This window comes from Coffea eugenioides, chromosome 8 (assembly GCF_003713205.1).
Source record: "Coffea eugenioides isolate CCC68of chromosome 8, Ceug_1.0, whole genome shotgun sequence".
NCBI classification, from domain to species: Eukaryota; Viridiplantae; Streptophyta; class Magnoliopsida; order Gentianales; family Rubiaceae; genus Coffea; species Coffea eugenioides.
Genome location: NC_040042.1, coordinates 41,372,974 through 41,393,243, shown reverse-complemented (window position 1 = coordinate 41,393,243; position 20,270 = coordinate 41,372,974). Strand labels below are relative to the sequence as shown.

At 36.3% G+C, this 20,270-nt stretch overlaps 3 protein-coding genes across 3 annotated transcripts; 2 read left to right on the top strand and 1 right to left on the bottom strand.

The window, feature by feature from the left end:
- Nucleotides 1–440: 440 nt before the first annotated feature.
- On the top strand, nucleotides 441–4,454 carry LOC113779864. Its single transcript, XM_027325627.1, has 3 exons — nucleotides 441–791; nucleotides 1,750–1,911; nucleotides 3,836–4,454. Exons 1-3 carry the CDS (start codon nucleotides 504–506, stop codon nucleotides 4,190–4,192), a joined length of 807 nt encoding a protein of 268 aa, XP_027181428.1. The 5' UTR covers nucleotides 441–503; the 3' UTR covers nucleotides 4,193–4,454.
- A 2,767-nt stretch (nucleotides 4,455–7,221) lies between these two features.
- Nucleotides 7,222–9,207, top strand: LOC113779760 (probable protein phosphatase 2C 72). The gene is made up of 5 exons (XM_027325471.1): nucleotides 7,222–7,527; nucleotides 7,621–7,932; nucleotides 8,028–8,142; nucleotides 8,272–8,495; nucleotides 8,585–9,207. The coding sequence occupies exons 1-5, from the start codon at nucleotides 7,351–7,353 to the stop codon at nucleotides 8,774–8,776; spliced, it is 1,020 nt and encodes a 339-aa protein (XP_027181272.1). The 5' UTR covers nucleotides 7,222–7,350; the 3' UTR covers nucleotides 8,777–9,207.
- Nucleotides 9,208–9,450: 243 nt separating this feature from the next.
- Nucleotides 9,451–14,130, bottom strand: LOC113779761. Its single transcript, XM_027325472.1, has 5 exons — nucleotides 14,044–14,130; nucleotides 12,959–13,234; nucleotides 12,709–12,814; nucleotides 10,678–10,821; nucleotides 9,451–9,935 (listed from the first exon to the last, which is right to left on the bottom strand). The coding sequence occupies exons 2-5, from the start codon at nucleotides 13,219–13,221 to the stop codon at nucleotides 9,696–9,698; spliced, it is 753 nt and encodes a 250-aa protein (XP_027181273.1). The 5' UTR covers nucleotides 13,222–13,234; nucleotides 14,044–14,130; the 3' UTR covers nucleotides 9,451–9,695.
- Nucleotides 14,131–20,270: the final 6,140 nt, after the last annotated feature.

Below are 20,270 nucleotides of genomic sequence, written 5' to 3'. Positions count from 1 at the left end.
TCTATTGTAACTTAAAGTTTTCTCTTTTTTTACTTCCCATCTTAATCTCCCAATTTAACCATTTAGTTATTAGTATTTTGTCAGCTCAATGTAATTAAAATATTCAAAATATTAATTATTTTGAGACTTTTAATTCATTTCACTCGCCAAACGAAATGTCTTATTAGAAGGAAACAATTAAAATTTAATCCTATATTCATATGTTCATAAATTTATTTTATTATATGTGGTTAGTTGAATTCCATTTCTTATTCAAATGGAACCCCAATCACTTGTTAAGGGTGGGTTCTTGGAGCCTAACCCTCGAAACAGGGTGGCCTTACAATTTCCTTAAAATCAAAGGGCATAGTACGCAGTTTCTCCGAGACAATAAGTACCTTAAAGGCAAATGTTTGAAAAAAAAAGAAAATATCAAAAGAAAAGAAAAGAAAGGAAAGAAAAAAGGCAACCCAGGAAGGAGCTATAGTGGCAGAGACGGCTAAGGGTGTGAATCTTGGTGCAGGATGCAGGGACTAGAGGGACAGAATTCTGCAACAACAACGGCGGCAGCAGCTGGAGGAGGAGGTCTCTATACGCTGCCACCGACCAGATTTTCAAGCGAAGATATACTATTTTGCATAGATGTGGACCCTGAATGCTTGGTGGAAATGAAGGTGACCGGCCCCAATGGCAGACCTTTTACCAGATTGGACACCATCAAGCAAGGCATTCTTCTCTTCATCCACTCTAAGCTTGCCATCAACCCTGATCATCGTTTTGCCTTCACAGTTCTTGGAAAATCCGTTTCTTGGGTATCCCCCACTACCCTTACTTCTTGCATTAATATTTCTTTTATTTTCTAAAATTACTCTACTTTTTTGGTTTTATTTTGTGGGTTGATACCGAATTATGAAGAAGTTGAGCTATTATGTTAAATGTTCTGACTTGGGTTCAAAAGCTTTGGTGATGAATTTGGAATCTTGGAGTAAAATGAAATGGTTTTGTTTCATTCTAGTGCAGTGAATGTGTAATATGTTTGTTAGATATGATTTTTCAATGTGACATAATTTTTTTTTGTCTAATTGTCGTTCTATTGCAGTTTATAGTGTCATGGTAATTCTATTATAATGTATGTGAACATGGGCCTGTGGAGATTGGAATTGGTTAAAGGAAAGGCACGGAAAAATTCTTTGGAAAAGCAACTTGAATGTGACGGAAGTTCTGAAATGCTTGATGTTATCTCAGGACACTTTTTAGTCTTTTTGCCTTTAATTCAAACGATGCATTAGGACAAATTAACTTTTCACTGATCTCATTTGTCAGGATAGGAAACACGGGTACAGTTAGTACTTTTTAGTCTGAATATTTGACAATGTGGAAGATTTGTGATATACTCAAAGCAGGGTAATAAAAAGAATTGGGAAAAGACTTCTTTGAGTTGAGTAAAGGAGACTATCCTCCCAAGAGGATCTTAAATTTGTGTTTAGTGAATGAATAAAGATCTGTTTATGCTTTAGGGAGTCCGTTTTGTCTAGATCCCTAACAAGCATTAAAATGACTTCTAAGGAGGGGTCCCTAAAGGGCATCAAATCATGTCATGCTTAGTTCAACATTTACCATTAAACTGATAAAACATACGTGCATTTGAGGAACTTGTTCATTTGTTTGCACTTTATGTTTCCTGCTCTTTTAGTTTGTTTTAAAGGGTCAAGGGAGATCATATACACAACCTCCTGATCTTTCCTTTCTTTTCCATTTGATTTTTGAAAGCTTCGAAAAGAGTTCAGCGGAGAGGTAGACGCTGCGCTTTCTGCATTTCGGGGGCTTTCTGCTGATTCATCATCTTCTGGTCAAGCTGATCTGACGCAGCTGTTTAGGATAGCTGCTCATGAAGCAAAGAAATCTCGGGCACAAAATCGAATCCTGAGAGTGGTGAGTACAAATGGTTTCACATAAGTGCACATTTCATGTGTTCAAAGTTGATGATTACTTTTTTGCATCTGTTGTATTGCTAATATCTGCTATGTTCTCTGTCCAGTCCTTATCCACATCTTGTAGTGTTAATTCAAAAATGGTCTTCCTTCTAGCTGAACACTGTCTTTGGTTGTCCTATTTATTCTTTTCTCTTCCGATCCAGTGCTCAAGCTATTTGCAACTTTAGTATGATGAAGTTGTCTCTGCTCAATGTTTAGTCATATGTTCTCCCCCACCTCATACTTCTGTCTACCCAAACTTTAGCCTGGTTAGGGGTGATGCTGCGATTCACAATTCAATATTCTTTCTCTCTGTGTGTTGGTGGCCCACATATTGTCAAGAATACTGATGTGATACTCTATTAGATCATGCATTCTTTCTACAATTTAGTAATTCACATAATTCTTGACTTTTCACAGATTTTGTTGGGGAATTTTGTTCATAAAATATGCCCGAGTTTCAGCCTTTTGAACTGCATCTGCAACATTTTGTTTAGGGAGGGTTTGGAAGAGCTGGATTTGTTCTTTTGTTTACTTCAAGCTGAAATGTCATGGATCTATTAAGTATCTGTGTATGTTTGCATTTTCCTTTTTACCAATATATACAATCAACGACTAGATGCATATGGTGTAAGTCATGGGAATAAATAAACTGTGGGTCAAGCACAGTGTGATAAAAGAGGTTATCTGTTTTGGTAGCATTCATATTTATAGAAGAAGTATTCTTCAGCAACTGTTAGACCGTCTATTATATGAAAGATCCTTATGTAGCTAAAAAACGACATGCTCATGAATAACTGTAGCCAAAACCAAAATGTTGAGATGGCTTTGTGATAAAGCAAAACTAAGAAAATGTACTAGAATGAAGAATGACCATTCTCATAATATGTTTAACAAGTCACCATACAAGAAAATCTGAGCAAAAGACTACGTTGTTGGCAAGGATCAACTGATTTACCAGATAGGATATATTATGATGGTGTTGAAGCTAAGGCTAGATAAGAAGATTAAAAAAAAAATAGACACTTACTAGGAGCTATAGTAGCATGTCATCCATTGGGATATCAGGCATTAGATAGAGCATAGGATTTGTTCAAGTAGATAGAGTTGATTCATTCTTTGAGTAGCTACATTTTCTCATTATGGATCTATGATGCCATGCATTTATATAGTCAAGATGAATATAGTTTTACAAGGAAATATCCTTGTTAATGATTTTTGTTCTCATGTGAAAGAAACAGTAATTTGCTCCATTGTAGGTTAATAATTGGAAAAATATAATATTTGATTAGAGATTCCCGCCAACTCCTATTCCTTTTGCTCATCAACTGAAGGTGTCCTCGCTTGTACCCTAGTGCAGTGGTACCAGAGTTGGCTAGCTTCATTGAAATGGCGTACTTAATGACCAGACTTCAGTTAGAGCCAGATCCAGGACACCCTTTTCTACTTTAGGCTTCATACTGAAGATTTGCTTGAACACAATTAAGCTTCTCCTGGAGAAACTGATGATCCACTATCCAAGTTAAATTGTTATCTGTTGACACCTTTGACTTTGAATGATAAAGTTTCTGTGATCTTTGAATCTCTCAAAAACACATGATTAACTTCTTTTTTTTCCTCTGGAAGCTGGTGAAGGTTTGGTTTGCTTCAGAAAGCATTTCAAATGATTTTGCTGAAATTTAAAACTTTTGTCTGTGTAGTCCTCAGATCTGAATTTCAAGAACCTTTGGTTCCCCTGCTTCTCGTGAACAATTTGAGGCTATTTTTTCAACTTAATTTAGGGCCATGCTGCCATGATTTTCCTTGACTATGTTGATTGTCCCATTCTTTGAACTGGCTCGATTCTCACAAGATCTTATCATGGTGCTTTCTACAAATTGTAGATTCTAATGTACTGTAGATCTTCGGTACCACCACAACATCAGTGGCTAGCCACTCAGAAAGTCTTCACCTTGGATGTGATCTACCTGCATGACAAGCCTGGACCTGATAATTGTCCTCAGAAGGTGTATGATTCTCTTGTTGAAGCCCTTGAGCTTGTCACTGAATATGAGGGGTACATTTATGAGAGTGGCCAGGGGCTAACTCGCATCCTGTTGCGCCACATGTGTATACTGTTATCTCACCCTCAGCAGCGGTGTGTGCAAGATGATGTTGATGTGCCTAAGTCTCTCACAAAGAAGTCACCTACGACTGAGTCGGCATCTGTTGATGAAAGTGCTCCTGTGTCCAGTCAATAACAGAAAAAGATCAAAAAAATGCGAAATATGTGCCATGGGTGCCATGCCTGCTTTTAGGCATCCTTGAATTGGCTTGGCATTATCTGTAATTCTATGTAGTCTCTAACCATTTGTTCATTGAACTTTTTTTTTTTCCCCGTATGTGGTATAGTACACACGTCTGTAATGCAAAGCATGTAAAGTTTCCGATCATTTTCCATATTTCAAATTCTAGACTTGATCTATTATTATGGCAATGAAGTTATTGTAGTTTGGATTACCATATCTTTGAGTGACGAGCTTGTTAATAGCATGCATTGTGGTTCTCACTTCTCAATCAACTCCAGTGACTGGAGATGCTTCGGATGGTACTTCATTCCAAGCTATTGAAAGAGAGCAACAGCCTTTTTTCCTGTATACATTTGTTGCCTTTTTGTGAGCGAAAGGGGTCTTGATCATCCCATCTGACTGGATTTCAAGCATAGCTGCTATCCAAGATTATTCCGATACAATTCCAAGGGAACCATTCTGCACAAATAATTGCAGTTTGATCGTTCCATGTGACAAGTATAACTGGAAGAACCAAATTATTCCGATACAATAATTTCTTTTTTTCCTCTCCTTTCCCTCCTATTCCTTCAAAACAAACAATAATTCAGAAAATGAGACAGAGAACTAGAGCCATCTCATCCAAAACATTCTTATTGTTTTTGGCTAATTTTGTGCCTGGGTTTGGAACATAGCTGGCCATCCATAAATTATTCTTCTCATCAGATGGTAATATCAACGTTCAGTGGCAAGCGTCGCCCACATGCCTTAAGTCGTTTATGTTGGAGAGTTCTTTTTTCCTGAGACATTGATCTTGTTCTCTGGGTCAGATTCATTGCCTAATAGTAGAAAATTCTACAATCAATAATTCGGAACTACTAATTCAAACTTCAATTCGATTAGCTATTTCATACTCCCTCTATCAGGAATTATCTTTTCTTTCTGTTTTTTTTTTGTTTAGTTTGAGAACTTCCAACTCTATCCGTTTCCCAATTTTCTGATTAAGAGCTTTAGAATTCTTGGATGGTTGCAGATACTCTGGATTAGGTTGGTATACATTGAAGAATGCGCCTTGTGACCTCAACTGAATTGGGTATCAATATTTTAGCACCATTGTCCTTTCTTGTCAAGTTAAAGTTTTCTGTTTGTTTGAGGAATCAATTGACTTTTAAGGCTGATTGCTTTTTTATTATATGTTAGAGTTCGTCCTAATCTTACTTAAACTTTGACAAAAGCAAAAGACTCTCCCTCAAGCCACAACCATCCACCGGCCAGCCAGCCAGCCAGATGAAGCCTGCAATGATCTAGACAAGCAACTATTGAAAATTGTTTGAAGATTATAGTTTAAGGTTTTGATCAAGATTTTGTACATTCACATTTCCTGCTGGAGTGTTTTGAGACACTTGGGAGATCAAAACTTGCTGGTCACATGTCCTACGAGAATCTAAAAGAGAACAGCTTGGCATATGTTTAGTTCTCTATTAAGAATATATGTTTGATAAGAAACTGCCATTCTTGTATTTTTCGAAAAGAGAAATTTATCAAAAATGAGAATATTCTTGAGAACCCGTTAGTCAAACTTACGTTTGTCTGCAGGGAGAGGAGGTTTGAATTCAAGATCTCACATTTTTTCCAGAAAAAGAAAGAAAGAACTTGCGTGTGAAAGACTAAGTCTTTTATATCTTGTTTTGTAAAGGAATATGTCAAATTTATACAATGGCTTGGAAATTTTACAAAGCCGTGCTTGGAGTTCAAGACCAAAACACTGTTTAGATTGCTATTCTTGACACCACACAATAAGTAGATGGAGTTTGGAAATTCTAAAGTGTGGCAGTTATTGATCTGCATCATGTAGGGTCTTTGAGATTCAAGAAAGTCGTGTCCTTCCACATCTGCTTTCTTCCAGATCATTTGGCACCTTCAACGATGTGAAACCACGTATTATTAATAAGCTTTTCAAGTAAAAAGTCCAAATCAAGAGACCATTGATTTAACAGCTATCTTGTCATTAACTTAATGATTCATATAATCATGGTGATTGATGTCATGTGGTGAAGAGCCTAGTGTCTCCCAAATGGTTGACCCACTGATTCGACTTTCTCCTTGCACTTCTTCAACCTACTAAAGTAAAGGGGGTTCTTACCTTGTTGGCTTTGCCATCTAATTGAATCTTTCACCCTGTAAAGTGCATCAAGTTGGCCAAGGTCAACCATCTAATAGGACTGTATGACAAAAGTGCTAATTAGATCAGCCACGGCTTTAAAATGACAAAAACCTACCCTGAGTTGTCATTCACTCATTCCATCCCAACAAAGGAAAGGAAAATGTGTACTAAATTTCTGTTTGCGAGAAAAGGAAACATAGTAGCAACCGGATGAAAAATAATAGAATCTCTTACGAACACTTCTATATGATTATTATATGGATTTTTCTAACGAGCGTCCATATAAACCCTTGTTATATTTGTCGGGAACTATTCTAAATACGGAACTTAATTAAAAGTTGAATGTTTTCTTTTTTTTTTTTAAGAAAATTATTAAGAATTCACACCTATCATTTAAGACTTTTCACTCTGATTGCCGTTCCCATTCATTAGATTATTCCCAACAAGTTAAGCTATTCACATATCCCTACAGGAAGAAAGAGATTTCCTTTTGAAAATTTAGTTGGTTATACTTGCAATCAATAGATGGTGATAACTGTTATGTCAAATGAAGCAAATTTATTAGTAAGTGGAGGACTTTCTTGGTTGCTTATCAACAATAGGACCTCTGATCCAGCACCTTTTTTATTGGAAAGAAGTAGAGGAAAAACCAGCCAATGACTTAATTATAATATTTGAGCGGCTTAATCCTACACGGGTACACCTCAGAGGCCCCATCAATTGAATCTTGGGGTAGTCTTGATAACACTCAAAACAGAATAAAAAAAAAAAACCATGGATAATTGAACCTTAGTGCGTTTCCAAGCGTGCTAGGAGCCACCCATAGTCTCACAAGTAATATAGATTAAGCGAATGTAGACTTCAAAGGTTCCCAAACCGCATATATAAACAGACTATATTACCAGTTCCTGGATTCCAAAAAGCATATGCACCATAAGAAATACACCAGCAGTTGACTTGACTCGACATGGGTTCTTGCATCTCCACAGCATCTTCAGAGATTCTGAATGCTGAAAGTGCTCAAGAAAATGTGGTCTACCATGAAGATACTAATTATTCAGATGAATCCCAGGTGAGAGTTGGCTCCATTCATTCTCATCAAGGAAGCAAAGGTCTAAACCAAGATGCTGCAATTCTCTATCAGGTAAGAATCAAGATGGTCATTATTGTTACTGTATGCTCTGCATGTGTTTTTTTGTTAGGTAATGGTACCAAGGAACGGGACCTATTTTGACAGGGCTATGGAATGGAAGATGGAGCTTTCTGTGGAGTCTTTGATGGACATGGCTATTATGGTCATAAGGTCAGCAAGATGGTGAGGAACCGGTTGCCATCGTTGCTTCTGAACCAGATGAATGCAATGGCAAAGGTCATCAGTCCTCCAAAATATAATGAGAAAGTGAACGGTGAAGTACAATTCAGCAAAAGGTTTAATAAATGGAAAGACGCTTTTCTGAGTGCCTTCAAGGTGATGGACAAGGAAATCAAGCTTCTTGAGAACGTGGATTGCTCTTGCAGTGGAACAACTGCTGTTGTTGTTGTAAGGCAGGTATGAGGCTAAAAAAGCATGAAGGAATAGAACATCGAATATGTAATTTGTGTTTGCAAGTCTCTGGAGTTTTGACTTGGTAAAGATTTTTACAGGGCGATTATCTTATTGTTGGGAATCTTGGTGATTCAAGAGCAATTGTGGGAACAAAATCAGAGAATGGAATTGTTCCAGTTCAATTAACTACAGATCTCAAGCCTGGTTTACCTGGTAAGACCTCTTTTTTATGTCCTCATGGACATAATCACAGCTTGAGCGTGCACTATTCACGTTGAACAAGAGGTCATTTTACCTTAAACTATTCACAGAAGTGTGTGCTTTAATTTCATCTTGATGCAGGGGAAGCAGATCGAATAAGGAAGTGCAACGGTCGAGTGCTTGCATTGAAGGAAGAACCACATGTTCAGCGAGTGTGGCTACCACTGGATGATTCTCCCGGCCTAGCCATGTCACGAGCTTTTGGAGACTTCGCGCTTAAAAACCACGGCATCATTGCCATCCCTGAGGTCTCTTATCACCGGTTGTCTCAGAAAGATCAGTTTCTTGTTCTGGCGACAGATGGGGTATGGCCATAGCCAAAAAAATTGCTATGTATCTGCTTAAATCATAAGACGATTTGGATTTTAATCTGTCATTGCATATTTGGTTTCAGGTTTGGGATGTACTTTCCAATGATCAAGTAACATCCTTAGTTTCTTCAGCGGCTAGTGAAGAAGCAGCAGCAAAAGCAGTGGTCGATGCATCAATAGCAGCGTGGAAACAAAAGTTTCCTAATTCAAAGAGAGATGACTGCACTGTCCTCTGCCTCTTCTTGCAAAAGAGTCAACCATGTACTCTAACCTAAATCCTCGGGCTGCAGACCTGCAAATGCTCTGCGAGAGACCTTGTCTCAGGCTCTGAGACTAATGTGCTGGATGAAGGCAGTATAGGCGTTGTAAGAAACTTTCCATGTTACTGTTATTCTTGGATATGATCAAGTGGAATGTAAAAGCAACTGCCTGTACATTCGTCTTCAGCACACGAGTCCAAGAATTGCAGTTTCAGAGAACAAGAACAGGAGGAGGAGCACTTGTGCTAGATAGAAGAAGTGTTTTGATAACACAAAACTTGGACCGTGAGATGGTTCAACAAATCTTACCCTGTTTTGCAGTAATGCCTAATATACTCTTGCTTATTAATCCATCTAGCAAACTCCTAATTGAACACGATACAAGTGCAAGTCACATTCTGATCCGAAAGGTACATCAATTATCTCCCTGATGGATCTTTCCACCACGTACACGGATGATTCCTGAATTTATTTTTAGTGTCTCCTCCGCTCCTCCAGTCTTTAGAACCAAAAACAAAGAAGGGTTATAATGATTATTGATGGAGAGAAGACAGGGGAGAGCAAAAGAGGTTCAGAAGCAGAGGACTAGGAGGGCCGAAAACCAAGTTGGAACTTTATTGGGCTTTCAAGGCATGCGTGAAAATGTCGTCAGACAATCACGAATAACAAGATAAAAGCAAGAGCATTCATTCAACAAAAATTCAGATTATACGTTCGGAAAGCTAACCCTTCAAGACATCCTGTAAGCTTTTAACTTCAAATTTACTTTCCGAATTATATACAGAATTCTCTCGCCTACTTCAAAAATGTGTAGTTTCTCGTCCCAAGATTTACTGCAAGGCGTCGCAAAATGCCACAGAAAAAAAAACACAGAAGATGGAAAAATTCTCTCATATAATAGAATGAGGTCGTTCAAGCATTAACGACATGCAATTTAAGCTACAGATGCTCCTCCATCTCCAGGATTCTCTCCGTCAAGCAAATCATCATATGCAACTGGTATCCTAACACGCTCATGCACAGATACTCGATTCCGCTCGCTAGTATTTTGTTTGAGCTGGTTCTCCTGATGAGATGCCTCTTGAAGGCCATCCACAACTTCTCCAGTAGTTTGGGAAGGGTTTTCTTTGTTGTGCATGGCATCTAGGTTGACATTTTGTGGCTTAAATTGCTTCTGCATAATTTTCATATAACTAGTATCAGGAATAAATGAAAGTGAAAGGCAATTGTTTATCTGAAATACTTGAGTTCAACATATAACTTCTCTATTACAAAAAAACTTCATCCAGCAACACTATCAAGGCATTTAAGGAAACCAAAGAATAACCCTTATGAAAGGCAATGGACTCAAACAAGCAACTGCATAAGATTTACGTACTATGTTTCCAATTGAACCTTTAACCTACAATAGCAAATTCGTTGGGTGATGCATCCTACCCGAAAAAAGGTGGGCACTAACAGGACCATGGCATCTTGGTAAATTGGCTTTATAAATAGATTTAGTGCACACCACAAATGAGATTATCCAGCTTAGATGATGCTTAGCTCCATACCTAGTGGGAGAAGCATAAAACTAATTCCATAAAATGGACTAAAGGTGGACACGACCTCACACTTAAGCTAGAAATCAATTTTCACTCTCCCCCTTGTTGCTCTTAGTGTTCCACATTTCTAGTTCAAAAACCCGAGTGAGCAAGCTACCATATTGATCATCTTATCCTACTAAGGAACCAGCTGCAGTTACCCATGAAACATGAAAACTAATAGCCAAAAAAGTGCATCATGCATGAATAAGTATGCTTTATGTACTAAACTTTTACAATCTTATATTTAACCAGGAAAGACAGAAAAAGCAGTATGTGAAGCGCGCATAAGAAATTTCTTAGCTCAAATACAAAGACAAAATGATAGTATACCTCAAATTCCTTTCCTCTTCTCATAATCTCTTTGTAAGCATTTGGATCACGGACTTTAAGGACACTCCACAATATGCCACCACCTGTTCGGAAACGTCTACCATCTGCAGTTTTCTGACCTCCACAGGCCTGAATTGCTTCCACCTACAATGTAATGCGTAAATTAGTATTGAAGTTAATAAAGCAAGAAGACATTGAAGGCAAAACAATCTTAACCATAAATATGCATGCTCAGATCCAAGAAATTCTACAAATAGAAATTCAATCATAAAATTTTATCATGATATTCAGAATCACGTTTTAACATCAATAATAAATAACAACTAACAAGCTCAACACTTAATGCAAAATAAAACTCCTTCCTTAACTCCAACTTATAAAAATGGAGAAGCGAAAATGTTGACATCAATATATTAACTGGTCATCAGAGTGAAGAATAACACAAGAACTTTGTTTAGCTCACTTCTTTATCAATTATTTTTCTGTCCATATAATTGTTCCATCACAAAATACCACAACTCCTTCCTACTGCAAATATGATGTCAGTGCTTTTCATTGCAATCAAAACTATTGTCCACCTAGGAAGCTGAAATTATACTCTCATTCACTCTGATGTGAACAACAATAAAACTAAATCGAAAAATATTTCAAGACTCAATATTTCAGTAGAGGAAAAGGAGAATTTGACTTTATTCACTACAAAATTTTAGTCTCTTCCCTTGCCCCCTGCGCTTTATTCTGCTTCTTTCTTTCTATCTAATTGTCTGAGACGGGTGTTACGATAAGTGTTGTATACAAGTGGATATTTCTGTATCATACCATTTTAGTCTGCCTAAGCCAATATGAAAGGTCAATGGTTCAGTCTGAAGCTATTTCAGATAAGAAGGGCCACAACACTGTCACCAGTGACAATGCTTCTTCAAGATGCATCTGCAAAAGGATAGGAAACTATAGGCATCAGAAACTCAATAAAGGCAGAAGATCTTGATACAAATTGAGCAACCTTTTGGACCATAATCTCTCACTTTGGTTGTAACAATTAGTGATTTATTTCTCTATTTACCAGAAAAAAGGTCTATGAATGATCTCTAATATTCCCAATTACAACCTGTGTAAGATAATGCTAACATATTGTCATTACATAACTACCATAATTGCGCCTAGATAGAATCCCAGAAGGTTTATCAGAAGCTGCTGTCTCTAGTTATGCTTATAGGAGTAGATTTGGGAGCGTCTTGGAAGTTGCAAACAGTATGAAGAGAGATGGGGAGATGTTCCCTTTTACTAAATATAATATTAGAATGTTAAAGATGCATCAGTTTCATGACAGGCCTACAGGAAATTTACCAAGGGAGGGAAGAATTAACAATATAAATATAAGCAATTTAATAAAATTAAAGTCAAAAAACAAAGAACCACAAGGAGCACAAGCACAATGTGTTTATGAAGGTCCATGGAAAAATTCTGCAAGAAACAGAAGCGCAAACCAAATTTCACACCATACAACTATACAAGCCATGAAATAATATATGTGATTTCCAAGATAGCAAGTATAATCTTGCTGATGCCCAGAAGCCAAAATTATGTACCCTCAATTCAAATGTAGCCATTCTCGACTAGAACAAAAAACTTGTATAATACTTTTGAAAATACCAGGAAACAAAGACCAATGGCAGTGACCTCCTTATCTACCATACAAGACCATTGTTATCCCCATCTTTCAAAACTTAATGTTGGTTGGTGATTGCATGAATAAAGAAAAATAATCCTCCATTTGTGTATAAAATGAGACAATCAAATTAATTCCCAACAACTAATTTGAGAGTACTTCAGAAAAAATTGATATAAAAAAGAAGTCATTTTGATGCTGTTAACTACTTATTCATGAACACCATGCACTAGAGAAACAAAGGGCAAAGTTGCAGTATGTACAATGCCTTCATTTGAAATAAAGTTTAAAATCCCATACAAGAAAAGGCTAGACGTTTGAAATAAATACCACCCAACAAAGAAGGAAAACAGGAATTTTACCTCTGTTACAAGATCACCCAAAGCAGAGACACCAAGGCAACCCACAGCAGCCCAAACCAAATAAGACTTCCTCTCTTTCAAGCGCCTACAGACATCCAGTACAAATCTGCATATGACAGCAAAGTAACTGGTTACCAATGACATAATCCTTGAAAGATACTAATATTAAGAGATCATTTCATTATTGAATAATAGAACAAAACATTCCAAGAGTTGAAGCTGTAGTAAAATCCTTAGAGCAGGAAAGCACCTGTTGATATTTGTCACATTAGGACCTGAACTGCCTCTCTTTCTCTTGCTCTTCTTCTTCTTCTTCTTATTCTTCTTTTCTCCTGGATTATTGGTGCAGCCTTCAGAATTTCCAACCTTAACTTCTATGCCAGCATTGCTCTCTCCATGTTCAGCCTCTGTACTAACCTCAACCAACTCTCCCTCTTCTACATCAAGCATCTCAACATCTTCGAGATTCTCATCTTCAAAAATGGTTTCAAGTACATTGTCTCCTCTCTCCATGCCACAAACTAATCTGCAATGTGTCCAAACAAAAAGTCACTTCCAGATTCAATCATAAGACAAGACATAAACTTCTGCAACCATCACAAACACGATTACTTAATAATACACAGTAATATTAATGCATAATATTTAATTCATAACCCCAAAAAATTTAAAAAAAAAAAAAAAAATCAATCCTAGAAAAATTTTGATTAATCACTCCCAGCTCAAAGTTTTCTTTCCTTATATTTTTTTAATTAGATACATACGGAAAAAAGTAGCAAATTCGAGCTTGCCCCTTTGCAATCAAGGGCCATTAGCCCAATGGAGTCCTCAGGAAAAAGTTGCTAATTCCTCATCCTTCTCAGAATCAAGCTACAACCATTTATGCATGTTCACATTCATGTAAAGGAGCTTTCTCCCATTCTCTTAAAGAAAAGAAGGAACAAGTCTAGATTGACTATTCCAACGTCTAACCCAAAACTACCCACGCTATCAAGAAACAACACCCGACCTTGTTCAAAATTCCAATCCTTTCTTTGTCTCCTCACAAATTCGACAAAGCTAGTGATTTTCCCAGGAATAAAAAGACAAAAGGACAAAAGGGTTCATTTATTAGCATCATCTTCCTTCAGACTTTTCAGCCCACTAAATTAAGTAAATAAGACGGTAAGGGGAAATGAACAATAATATCAAGAATCAAGTGTAGTACAAGTGTCCCCAAAAAAAAAAGCGCTCAAAAGCAAGAAACCAAATCGACAAGTATAGAAAGATATATGCATACCGAAAATAATAAGATAAATTAAATAATCAAACGAAGCAAGGGAGAATCGGACCAACCTGATGAGGGGTTCTGAAGAACACTCGAAGGGACGCTTGTTTCGCTACCCGTAGTTTGGAAGGTTTTGTGTTAATTTCCCTTTCGACGCTGTGGATTTTGGGTGGAAAGAGAAACCGCCAATCGGTGGGTTTTGGATATTTTGGGCTCAACAAAATTTTCATAGATAAGGGAAAACAAAATGTGATGGCCCGAAATCCGTGGGCTCCTTTTACCCCTACAATGGAAAGACTCCAGAATGGAAACACAAAAAGACTAATGGGCTTATCACTGTTGCCTTAATTTTGACACTTTTGTGTCATTATTTTCCGATTTTTCCGGGGTTAATTCCATTTTGCACTCTTCAACCATATCCAAAATTTCATTTTGGTCCCTAAACTTTAAAACAGTACGCTTTAATCCTTAAACTGTAAAATTTGGTTCACTTAAGTAAAATCATGAAGGAAGTGAGATAGATTTTATGCTTAAACGGATATACGTTAGGGACTAAATTGGGGTAAATTTTATACTTTAAGGACTAAAATGGACAAGTACTATATTTTAAGAATTAAAGTACAACAAATTTTATAATATAGGGACCAAAGTGTCCTATTTTAAAGTTTAGAAACCAAATTGAGAATTTGAATATAGTTAAAGGATACAAAATGAAATTAACCCGTTTTTCCTTCAAGCAAATTGTCACTTCAAAGTTGAATACAATTCATAGATGATACTGAGAGTTCCCAGGAATAAAATATAGGAAAATCCCATACTAAACAACACACGATTTAAACGACAGAAATAAACTGATGCGTAATACACCTCTTTAATCTTAGGAATTTTTATGTTTGTATTTGTCGTTTAAGAATGTCGTAATCTAAACTCGCTTTTTATAAATGATGTGATTTAGACTGCTTAGGTCACCCCAACGCTCAAGTCACGAATCCCAGCAACGTCTTGAGCTTACTTGTTTTATAGTGTAATTCGTGCAAATGCAGGTGGTTAGTTTAGTAGAAAGATCATCATCCAAGGAACATTAGTCAAGTTAGTGTGAGTTTCTTCGTTTGGCTCTCAAATTTTTCCCTTTTTTCTTTCTGTCTCTTTTGTAAAGTTTGAAATTGTTGTAAAAGTAGCACTAATTTAGCCATTAAAGTTGAGATTCTAAAACGTAGAGATTCTGAATTTAAATTTTTTTTCCTTCTCTATTTCTTAAATTCCACCCCTCGCATACGAGAAAAAAAGTTTAAAGTCTTTTTTTGAACTCAAAAAAAAAAATAGTAGAAAGAGATAAGACAAAAAAAAAAAAAAAAAAACACGTATCCTTCCATGCCAATGGCTGAAGTATGGGTGTATTTTTATCGCTATGACTAAAAAGGCTTGCAATGAGGGACGGAGGTAGATCCAACCGGAAAATAAATAAACGAAATAAACATACGCAGAAGGAAGAGATGAGCTATCCAAAAATCGCCCCAGAAATGCACCATTTGCTTGTTTAATGTTTTTATGTTGGTCGGGAACAAGAAATCCGATTAAAATATATGCAAAATAAATAAACCTTTTCTTTAGCCCAAGAAAAAAGTTACAATTCCATTTTAGTTTCTTGTGACTCAAATACTTATACTAGCATGACGTAACGTAAGAAACAAGATTCCCCTTGTGGCAACCGAAGGTGGACTTTGCGTATAAATAACAAGTTGACAACAAGAAAGTGGATGCAAACGTCATTAGATGGGATTCAGGCATCCTTATCATCACGCTAAATATTTAGTACAATTTGTCATGTAAGAAAAAGCTTTCCACGCTTTTGGGTCACAAATACAATGGCGACAAAAAGACTACGAAGTATAATAATAACATTTACGATGGGGTCTTAGCCAATTTAATTTCTTATTTATCATTATGACTATTCTAATCCCTTAACTTTTAACAAAAAAGTCAATCTATGATCTTAAACAGAAAATTAAAAATTTGTAATGGACTTAGTCACATGGAATGTATGTGCACCATTAAAAATGATCCATTATCGTCAAAGCTGTGCCCAATTGTATCTTTGCACAACAATTTAAACTTTATCCTCACAAAACAAAGTAAATCTAGGACTTCTAATGAGAAATTGGAAAACCCTAATGTAACCAGTTCCATGCACCATAAGTCTACCTATGAAATTCAAAAAAAAAAAAAAAAGAATGACAATTAAAAAATAAAGATACGCGCATACCGATGGTTATTGGGTGACACATAAGGGACAAAATTGGACATGACTCTAACAATAACGGAGCAAAATGGTAATTTTCAATGGTGCACATATTGTGCATAAGACTAATTCCATTAGAAATTTATATTGTGTTTGGATTGCATTTTCCATCATTTTTTTGTTGAAAATTTAATGTAGCGATTTGACGTATGTGAGGAAAAAAGATAATAGAGAAATGTGATCACGGAAAACGACGTAATTTTCCGGCAGAAAACGGCAATCCAAACAAGGCAGCAGCCTAGATTGATTTGTTATAGTAAAGACAATGGATTAAAATGGTCGCGGTGATAGATTAGAAACTAAATTGATCAAAATTTTGAAGATAAGAGACTAAAATGGTCATTTTTTCTATTTATTATATCACCATATATTTAGAATTCAACAGTTGGACGCAATAAACAACTCTTCAAACACTACTTACAATAAAAAATCTGGGTTTTTTGTTTATATCAAATAAAATGTCAACTCTTGCTCTTTGGAGAAAATTTTTTGGCACAATAAAATGGCAGCTATTAAAAAAGAATCTCACCTGCTAAAGAGGCTCAACATATAAATTGTAAATTAACATTGGCTCAAAAACTCATCCCATATCTATGCATTAAGCACTATTTCTTCTCCTTCAAACTGATGTAGGACAAGTATCCTATTTGTGAATCACCATGTATAAGGTGGAAGAAAATGAAATTCAAGCATTTGCATTTAGGACGAAAGCTGCTACCTCGCCATTCAATGCTTGACCATATGAAATTGCAATTGCTTGGACTCAGGCAACGTGTTCAGGAGTAATGGTTTCAGCTAGCTAGCTGATGGCTACTCGAGAAAATATCGACTTTGAATTATTGATATGACTACTAAAAAAAAATATCGGAACTTTGAATTATTGAGACGAGGAGTCTATGTCGCACCATAATAGTTGGACTCAAAATTGGCATTCATAGCTCATAGGGATAAGATTGGCATTCATAGCTCACAGGGATAAGATTTAATCTGTGTCATCCTGGATTCCTTAAGAGTTATCCCGTGAGCGACCGAAGTCCCAACATCATTTGAGGTTTCTGGTTTTATGGTGTAAAATTTATTATTTGAATATAAACACTAAATATAATTTTATCATACAGTCTAATACGTGAAATTAAGATTAAAATAAAAATATTTAATTTTTATTTATCAAACACGTTCGTTTGAGGGTATTAAAGTCTGAACTTATTAACATTAACTGTTAAATTAGATTATAAAATAGAAAAGACGGGTGTTCCCAAGATTAAGGAACATTCAACTTTAAGTTACTTTTTGAGTTCTATGATTCCACTTTCAACTTTTCCTTTTCTCTGTTTCTTTTTATCAGATTTGAAATCACCCTTAAACTTAAAAAAAAAAAAAAAAAAAGGTAGAAAGAGGTAACCAAATCAAAACAAATTTCCTTCGTCCGCCAACTAATGAGAGAGGGAAGTACGATGGGAGACGGCAACTGGGAAATAAATGATGGACAAACAAACACAACTGTATGATCTTTGATTGAGAAACATAACAGCTTTTCCTGCAGTGCCTTTGACGACAGCAGTCACTAATATTCTTGGGCCCTTTGGCCGCCGCCTTCAGATTTTCTAACGAACCCCCCCGTGACACCATTTCTTCGTATCTTTCCTGGATCCCGTGGATCCCCCACAAATGAACAATTTGCATTTTTACTGCCACCAATAATAGAACGAAAAATAAAAACTATTGCTTTAGCCCAAGAAAAAGTAAAAATAATTTACACAGCAGCATGATGTGAAAAACAAGATTCATTCCACTTGTAGGGACCAAAGTTGGACTTTGGGTACCAATACGATGACAACGAGAAGCAGGATGGAAACGAGATTCAAGAATCTTTATCATCAGCCATCACTCTTCAATTACCATTTTTTTTCGTGTAAGAAGCAACTTTCTAAATCCCTCCTGCCCGCCCGCCCCCGAGGTCGGCTCGCCTGGTGTTGGGATTGTCTCGTTAGGTCTCGGTATCATGTGATCAGGATTCGACTTTTTCTACCGTCTTGTGTATTTTGGGGAACGAATGCACAGGCACAGAGAGATTAGTCCGAACGAGATACTTCCTGTGATGATTAAAAAAAAAAATTCCTCTACTCTAAACAAGAATTGGATTCAAAGAATATGAAGCACATATTTGCAATTTCACAGTTGGACGCGATAAGAAAAAAAGAAAAAACTCACCAAAGTAACATTTACGGCAACAAAATGTAGATTGTTGGCGTCAGACAAAATGGCAACGACAAGGGAGAAAATATTTTGAGTCAAATAAATTGGCAAATATTAGGGGCAAAAATCTCTTCCTCCAAATTAGGCCTTGATCACATAAATCAGAACCCAATATTCACTCAAAAATTTTGATTTGAACTCTTATGCGTGACAAATATCAAACTCACGAACACCTAACGCCACTAATGAAGCGAAAGAAAATGATGATTTTCCAACCATTCGTATTTATCAGGAAAGCTGCTGCATCACGATTCAGTGCTGGATGGATATCTGAAGCAGCTGCAATTGATTGAAAACTGAGGCGATGTGTTTCTTCCAATAATAATTGAAGCTTTTTCTGCAAGTTGATGGCCAGTTGGCTACGCAAGAAAATGCACAGGAACTTTGAATTATTGAGATGGGAAGTCTGTGGCGTAGCAGAATGGTTGTCTGAAAATGTTTCGAGCAAGAAATGGAGCGGTCATAGTCCTGCTTACGTGTTTGTGAAAGGAAACGCATGTTCCACTCATGTGAATCGTCATCAATGACTTTATTGTCGTTCTCATTCACTTTCGTCCTCTGCTCACAGATACTGAAAGATTCCATTCAAGTATCCTTCACTCAATCAGGATGAGACTTCCAACTTGCTGATTTCAGCAATCTTATTCATTTTTTGTCCTTTGCTCAGAGATACTAGCAAAAGATTCCATTCAATTATTCTTCACTCGATCAAGATACAGGGTTTAGCCACTCGGGTCGGGTCGGGCTGGCTGGGCTGGGCTGGGCTCATTAGGCCCTGACACCGTGTGATCGCGGTTCGATTCCTTCTACCGTTTTGTGTATCTTGGGGCAGATGCACAGACACAGAGAAATTAGTTCGCAAGGGATACTCCCTGTGATGACAAAAAAATAAAAATAAAAAATCAAGATATAGGGTTTTATTATTGTTTGTTTTGAACAGGAGCAAGAGGTGATTCAAAGATGTCAATGTAATGAACAGAGAACGAAATGACAATTTAATTATATATTTATTCTTGTTATTGGTTGCCTTTCTTTTTGTGAATGCATGGTTAAGTGCTGTCTAGATTAAGAACAGGATTAAACTTGAAGGAATTCTCATTTCTTTCTCTAGGGAAAAAACTTGCATTCATTCTGTTTAGGTAAATTTGGTTGTAGTTAGTAGATTGCGTATATAGGAAAAAAGATGCACAGATGTTTCTCTAGTGAAGAATAATCAATGGCGCATGCTTGAGAGTTTCTGAAACATCAAGGTTGCTTGGGTTATAATTTTTCTCATAGTTTTTTTTTAAAAAAATTACTGTAACACTTATTAGGATGTGATGTATATGTACACTTTTTAGGATGTAATATATATATGTTAAAAAAGATGACTAAAAAAATATGTAAATGAAATATTTGTTAAAATCGTAAAATTTTTGTGTAAAAAAAAAAGGCAGATTCTAGTAGCATAACTTTGGGAGTTAGAATATATATTAAACTTTTTTTAATGTTATTTTATAGGAAAAATTATTTAAAACGTTTCTCACATTCCATCAAATATATTTTTTCATCCTTTACTTTTAAAATGTTAATTTGATGCCTTTATAAATTCAAGTTAATAAAATTTGATCCGAACCTAAATGTTTGACCACTTTTTTGGCTTGAAAGTTGAAATCACTACGTAATCCACATGCAGTCATTTTTTTATACACAAAAGGTCAAATCTTACTTTTTAATAGCAAAAATGAATATGGATTGAAT

Coding starts and splice junctions, on each gene's coding strand:
- LOC113779864 (XM_027325627.1), top strand. CDS start 504: ATGCAGGGACTAGAGGGACAGAATTCTGCAACAACAACGGCGGCAGCA. Junction 792..1,749: donor TTGGAAAATCCGTTTCTTGG/GTATCCCCCACT, acceptor GATTTTTGAAAG/CTTCGAAAAGAGTTCAGCGG. Junction 1,912..3,835: donor AAAATCGAATCCTGAGAGTG/GTGAGTACAAAT, acceptor TACAAATTGTAG/ATTCTAATGTACTGTAGATC.
- LOC113779760 (XM_027325471.1), top strand. CDS start 7,351: ATGGGTTCTTGCATCTCCACAGCATCTTCAGAGATTCTGAATGCTGAA. Junction 7,933..8,027: donor CTGTTGTTGTTGTAAGGCAG/GTATGAGGCTAA, acceptor AGATTTTTACAG/GGCGATTATCTTATTGTTGG. Junction 8,143..8,271: donor TCTCAAGCCTGGTTTACCTG/GTAAGACCTCTT, acceptor ATCTTGATGCAG/GGGAAGCAGATCGAATAAGG.
- LOC113779761 (XM_027325472.1), bottom strand. CDS start 13,221: ATGGAGAGAGGAGACAATGTACTTGAAACCATTTTTGAAGATGAGAAT. Junction 12,815..12,958: donor AATGTGACAAATATCAACAG/GTGCTTTCCTGC, acceptor TGTCATATGCAG/ATTTGTACTGGATGTCTGTA. Junction 10,822..12,708: donor TGGGTGATCTTGTAACAGAG/GTAAAATTCCTG, acceptor ATTACATTGTAG/GTGGAAGCAATTCAGGCCTG.